At 39.5% G+C, this 6,498-nt stretch overlaps 1 protein-coding gene across 1 annotated transcript in view; it reads left to right on the top strand.

The window, feature by feature from the left end:
• Positions 1–2,229: 2,229 nt before the first annotated feature.
• sh3bp5lb (SH3-binding domain protein 5-like, b) overlaps positions 2,230–6,498 on the top strand; it is a 69,855-nt gene continuing 65,586 nt past the window's right edge. The window contains exon 1 of the mRNA XM_061966775.2: positions 2,230–3,017. Coding sequence (XP_061822759.1) covers positions 2,763–3,017 — 255 coding nt within the window. The 5' untranslated portion in view covers positions 2,230–2,762. The remainder of the gene's footprint in view (positions 3,018–6,498) is intronic.

Below are 6,498 nucleotides of genomic sequence, written 5' to 3'. Positions count from 1 at the left end.
AATCTTACATTAAATATATGTTTCTTATTGCAAGTTTGTCCTTAAATAAAATAGTGAACATACAAGACAACTTGTCTTTTAGTAGTAAGTAAACAAACAAAGGCTCCTAATTAGTTTGCTGACATTTGCAGTAACAAATCGTGTCATTTTCCATTCTATTATTTTGTCAAAATTATTAGGGACAAGTGGTAGAAAATGAATTATTCATCTACTTGTTCATTTACTGTTAATATCTGCTTACTTTCTCTTTTAACATGTTCTATCTACACTTCTGTTAAAATGTAATAATCACTTATTCTTCTGTTATTTGATACTTTACATTAGTTTTGGATGACACCACAAATGTGGGTATCAATCCGATACCAAGTAGTTACAGGACCATACATTGGTCATATTCAAAGTCCTCATGTGTCCAGGGACATATTTCCTGAGTTTATAAACATAATATGAATTAAAAAAAAACGAAAGAAGATGTTGTGATGCCAAAAAATATCGACGTAACCATAGTAGTATCGACTAAAAACGCTCTTATACTTGGTATCATTACAGTGGTTGTCAGGTGTAGATCCACCAATGGCGTTTGTTTACATTTAGACGCCGGTGAGCTACGGTGTGTAGTGAAGAAGGTTTAGCTATTCCTCTTCCTGCAGGGATGATACTTGTAAGAATGTATTTTATTTGTCGCCGTGGATGCGAGGGTTAGTGATTTAGAAGTAGCTAAAACACAGCCTAATGCGGATGCATGTTAGTTGCTAGCTAGCTAGCCTTGTCTTAAAGCACCTCTTCCTGAGGGTGTTTCAGTGTTATAGCTTTACCTTTATCGTTAGTTTTTAAGCCAAAATGCGTTTATTCTCCCTTTTCTGTCTACACACTGTGTCTGCTTGTAAGTACTCCGTGATTGTGCGCTGCCGAACATGCTCCTCTGCTCGTAAACACGACGTGAGGACGACGGGAAGGTGGCGGACCGGTACTTTTCAGAGGCAGTATAGTACCGAATATGATTAATTAGTATTGCGGTACTATACTAATACCGGTATACCGTACAACCCTAATCCATACTACATTCTGTCAGCATTTCAGTTCAACTTCAGCATTGGAGCATTTAGTGGCGGCATGGCGTAGTGGGTAGAGCAACCGTGCCAGAAACCTGAGGGTTGCAGGTTCGCTCCCCGCCTCTTACCATCCAAAAATCGCTGCCGTTGTGTCCTTGGGCGGGACACTTCACCCTTTGCCCCCGGTGCCACTCACACCGGTGAATTGAATGATGAGTGATAGGTGGTGGTCGGAGGGGCCGTTGGCGCAAATTGCAGCCACGCTTCCGTCAGTCTACCCCAGGGCAGCTGTGGCTATGAAAGTAGCTTACCACCACCAGGTGTGAATGATTGATGGGTTCTACATGTAAAGCGACTTTGGGTACTTAGAAAAGCGCTATATAAATCCCAGTTATTATTCAAACGCAATTCCTTCAGGAATTGCCTCATCTCGTTCCACTTGTTAATGTTTTTTATTTTGTAGTATTATTTTTTAAATGTGCCGCAAGCTGTTATAACATTATCTCCGGGCCGCAAATGGCAGCCGGGCCACACTTTGGACACACCTACTGTAACGTAAGGCATGAAAAAAGTAAAGTGCTGTGAATCATTCCGGATGCACTGTAAGTCATTTAACCCAAACTGATGCAACAAGTATCACATTATTTTTTCATTTATGGTACTATGTGTTAGGGGTGTGGGAAAAAAATGATTCGAATTCAAATCGCCATTCTCACGTTGTATGATTCAGTATCGATTCTCATTTTTTAAAAATCGATTTTCTTTTTTTTTTCTTTTTTATTAATCAATTCAACAAAACAATACACAGCAATACCATAAAAATGCAATCCAATTCCAAAACCAAACCCGACCCAGCAACACTCAGAACAGCAATAAACAGAGCAGTTGAGAGGAGACACAAACACGACACAGAACAATCCAAAAGTAGTGAAACAAAAATGAATATGATCAACAACAGTATCAATATTAGTAACAATTTCAACATAGCAGTGATTAAAAATCCCTCATTGACATTATCATTAGACATTTATAAAAAAAATAAAAAAATAAAAATGAACAATAGTGTTTTGGTTCATTTAATAGTTAAAACAAATTTACATTATTGCAATCAGTTGATAAATCATTGCCTTTACAATTATAAAAGCTTTTTACAAAAATCTACTACTCTGCTTGCATGTCAGCAGACTGGGGTAGATCCTGCTGAAATCCTATAGAGAATTGTTTTGAATCGGAAAAATATCGTTGTTGAATCGAGAATCGATTTATAATCGAATCGTGACCCCAAGAATCGATATTGAATCGAATCGTGGGACACCCAAAGATTCGCAGCCCTACTATGTGTGTAATTTAATATAAGCCATTTTGAAATCATTCTGTGCCCCATAGATGCCACCCTTGCCTGTCCTCCACCATGTGTGAGAGGATGACGTTCAAGATCCCTCGCTGCGCAGTTGTATTACATTGTTTTAGAGGGCAACAAATGCAAAGCGACATTTTTTTTTTTTATTGTCAATTTGCTCTCGGCACCTCCGAGAGAAGACGGGAAGCTTGTTGGCATGTAGCACGTTTGGCTAGCGTTGGCAGGACGGAGCGGTCTCGCCAAACAACTCGTCGCTGAGTCGCAGCGTGGAAGAAAGCAAAGGTCGCCTGAAAAATCTTGTTTTTTGTGGAGGAACTCACGCGGTCCGAACGCTAGGCGACAGGCCGCGTATGGAGCCCGGGACCTCGCGTGAAACTCGGACCGACGCAGGGTGCCATAAACGGGCGGACATGCGAGAGAACACGCCGGGGGAGGAGGCGAAAGGCGGGAATGGCGGCACGGTGATGCTCAGGCGAAGAGGCGGAGACGAAGCTGTAATGTTGAAGGATGAGAAATGTGAATATGGCGGAGAGGTTGAGGACCAGGTGAAACGTGGTGATGAGGATGTTGGTAAATACGAGGAGGAGCTGGACCCGAGAATTCAGGTAGGAATCAATGAGACATTTTGTATGCAAAATTTGAATCAATGTTACGTATTTCAAACGCCTTCTATTCTACTAAAAATCCTCTGGCTCATCAAGACAAAATGCTGCAGTGTTTAGCATCACAAACACCTCACTTAATACCCTCCTCTAGATGTATTTGTTCTTCAGAAATAACCTTTTTCCTAAGCCAAAGTATTATTGGATCATTCGACTTTCTCCCAATGTTAAAGTTTGGTGATGTCAAGATAGTGCATGGGTGTCAAACTCTGGCCCGCGGGCCAAATTTGGTCCGCCGTGTAATTTCATTTGGCCCTTGAGGCAATATCAAATTAACATTAGAGCTGGCCCGCCCGCCGGTATTATACAGCGGCGGTGCCGCTGTAACACCGCATTCACCGCTAATACTCATACTTGCCAGGGCAACCATTCTCCCAAATTTCTCCCGATTTCCACCTGGACAACAATATTGGGGGCGTGCCTTAAAGGCACCGCCTTTAGCGTCCTCTATAACCTGTCGTCACGTCTGCTTTTCCTTCATACAAACAGCGTGCCGACCCCTGTCACATGATATATGCGGCTTCTACACACACATAAGTGAATGCAAGCATACTTGATCAACAGCCATACAGGTCACACTGAGGATGGCCGCATAAACAACTTTAACACTGTTACTAATATGCGCCACACTGTGAAACCACGCCAAACAAGAATGTCAAACACATTTCGGGAGAACATCCGCACCGTAACACAACATAAACACAACAGAACAAATACCCAGAACCCCTTGCAGCACTAACTCTTCCGGGACGCCCCCCCCCCCCCACCCGCTACCACCAATCCCCGCCCCCCCAACCCCGCCCACCTGAGCCCCGACATTAATGAACTAGCATCCCAGAAAAGATGCCAGGTATCTGGCTTAGGCACATCAGATTAGATCAGTATGTCGCAAACTGAGCAGTAAAAAGGCTTGAATGGTTGATTTATTCATTTTTCTTTTATTTTCAAACGTATTAGCCTGCGGAAAAAGTTAATGTTGATATTTACCTCAGAAGGCTGCGAATAGAAAAGAGGCATTCAATTTTTATTTAAATTGTATTTGATATGCCATTGATATTTTTGAATTATTAGTATTATTATTTGAAACTTGATTTTGCATGTCACTATAAAGTTATGTAAGCCTTGCTTGTTCACTATTCAATGCAAAACTTGTTTGGGTCCCTATTAAAAGGTTAATTTGTTCAACCTTGGCCCGCGGCTTTGTTCAGTTTTAAATTTTGGCCCACTCTGTATTTGAGTTTGACACCCCTGAGATAGTGTTTTCCACAGATTGGCAACCTATTAGTGGCGGCGCAGGTGTGGTCAGGGACAGTGTCAATATGACGTCATCGTATATTTGCCTAATTGGCTATGATGTATGTATTTTCTTAAAAAGCTAAAAAAAGAAGAAGTATACATATAGTACAGGCCAAAACTTTGGACACACCTTCTCATTCTATGCGTTTTTTTATTTTCATGACTATTTACATTGTAGATTGTCACTGTAGGCATCAAAACTATGAATGAACCACAGTGCAGTTATGTACTTAACAAAAAAAGGTGAAATAATTAAAAACATGTTTTATATTCTAGTTTCTTCAAAATATCCACCCTTTGCTCTGACTACTGCTTTGCACACTCTTGGCATTCTCTCGATGAGCTTCATGGTTTTGATGCCTTCAGTGACAATCTACAATGTAAATAGTCATGAAAATAGAGAAAACACATTGAAATGAGAAGGTGTGTCCAAACTTTTGGCCAGTACTGTATATTTAAAGGCAAATATGTGTTCGTATCAACTTATCTTTTTCTTGTTATATCATATCATTTTGCTGTATTTGTCAATTGTTGCTGCTTATTTTATTACGAGGATATAACACAGGTTGTACTTTGTACACCCCTGGAAAACTTACAAACTGGAAGTTCTTTATTGATAGTCTCCACAATGCAGTTACTGTAACTCTAACAGTGGTCGGTAGAGTAGCCAGAAATTGTATCCAAGTAAGAATACCGTTACCTTAGATGAATAGAGTAAAAGTAAAAAGCAGTCATCCAACCTGTGTTAATTTTGACAGTAGTTGTTAATTTAATTGTAGTCATAGTATTTTGACGAAAATGTATTTTAGTTTTAGTCATCTAAATTGATTTAGTTTTATTCCACTAAATTACTCAACATTTTAGTCGACTAAAATTATAGTAAATTCTGTCGACTAAAATACAAAGTACAAAGGCTATAACTACATTGAGTGTGCACAATTGGTGCCTTGGCCACTGTCCCGGCTCATATTTTAGGGCACCAAGGCACGTTAGAAGGGCACCAAACATTATTTTCTTTCGAGGCAGGGGCTCCAAAGCATCCATATATATGTATGAGATCTAGGGCTGGCAATAAAGGCAAAAGTAATAATTAAGATTATTGTTATCAATACTGAAATCATGATTACTGATTGAGAGGTAAATCAGTGTTGGGGTGTGAACCATCATGTAATTTGTAATGTCTAACAAAAAGGCTATAGATAAATGTTATCCATATATCTAAATACAAATATATATTTTTAAAATTCTTTAATAATATCAACTTGTCAGCTTTTTGTCATTACATGAAGCCTTTATCTATATTTTGACATTTTGATAGAGGTAGGTATTTATTTAAATTTTTTTTTTTTTTTTTTTTTTAAGTTTTGTACATTTATATGTACATGTAGATGCTGTATTGGGACAGATCCATTAAGAGTTTGAACAGAATTAACTTATAGGTCTTATAGGAATTAACTATACACAATAAAACATTAACAAAATGCTGTGTCACATGAATGTTTTTTGAAGTAATACCTTTGTGACATGAAAACAAACCAAGTAATGGCGTTTACTTTTGAATATCCAAATAAAACGCAAAGCAGTTTGGCTAATGAAGATTAAGTCTAATAAACAAGATTTGTTCTTTTCAAACGCCTCCTAGTGGTTCAGTACAACAATTTGGCCAACAAAAAAAACAGGAGTGACACCCCACACATCGAATACACAATCTTCGCAGCCTGCATTCAGTTTGATGAGATGACAAATCATTTTAGCTAGTACTGATGTTATTTGAACACTGACTGCGGTGACATGGGCATATCCAAACGTTTTTGGTCCCCTGCTGTTCAGTTTTCCAATTGTTAGGTTTACGGTAGGGCTTGGCGATATATCGATATACTCGATATATCGCGGGTTTGTCTCTGTGCGATACAGAAAGCTGCGGGCATTACACTGCATGCGTTTCCCACTCTTTCTTGTCTCTCCTTCTCAGAGATTTAAACAAGCGCACCTTCTTACATACGTCACGTGTGCAACGTCACACGCTGCCGCGGAGCAGTGAGGTAGCGACATGGTAACGTTAGCTTTGGTACGAGTGGTAATACGAGAGAGAGAAGGTGCGAATCTGGTAACAAATGGAGGAACAATT

This window comes from Nerophis lumbriciformis, linkage group LG11, assembly GCF_033978685.3.
Source record: "Nerophis lumbriciformis linkage group LG11, RoL_Nlum_v2.1, whole genome shotgun sequence".
Lineage (NCBI taxonomy): Eukaryota > Metazoa > Chordata > Actinopteri > Syngnathiformes > Syngnathidae > Nerophis > Nerophis lumbriciformis.
The sequence above is the reverse complement of the archived record's forward strand: the minus strand, read 5'-3'. Positions and strand labels throughout refer to the sequence as shown.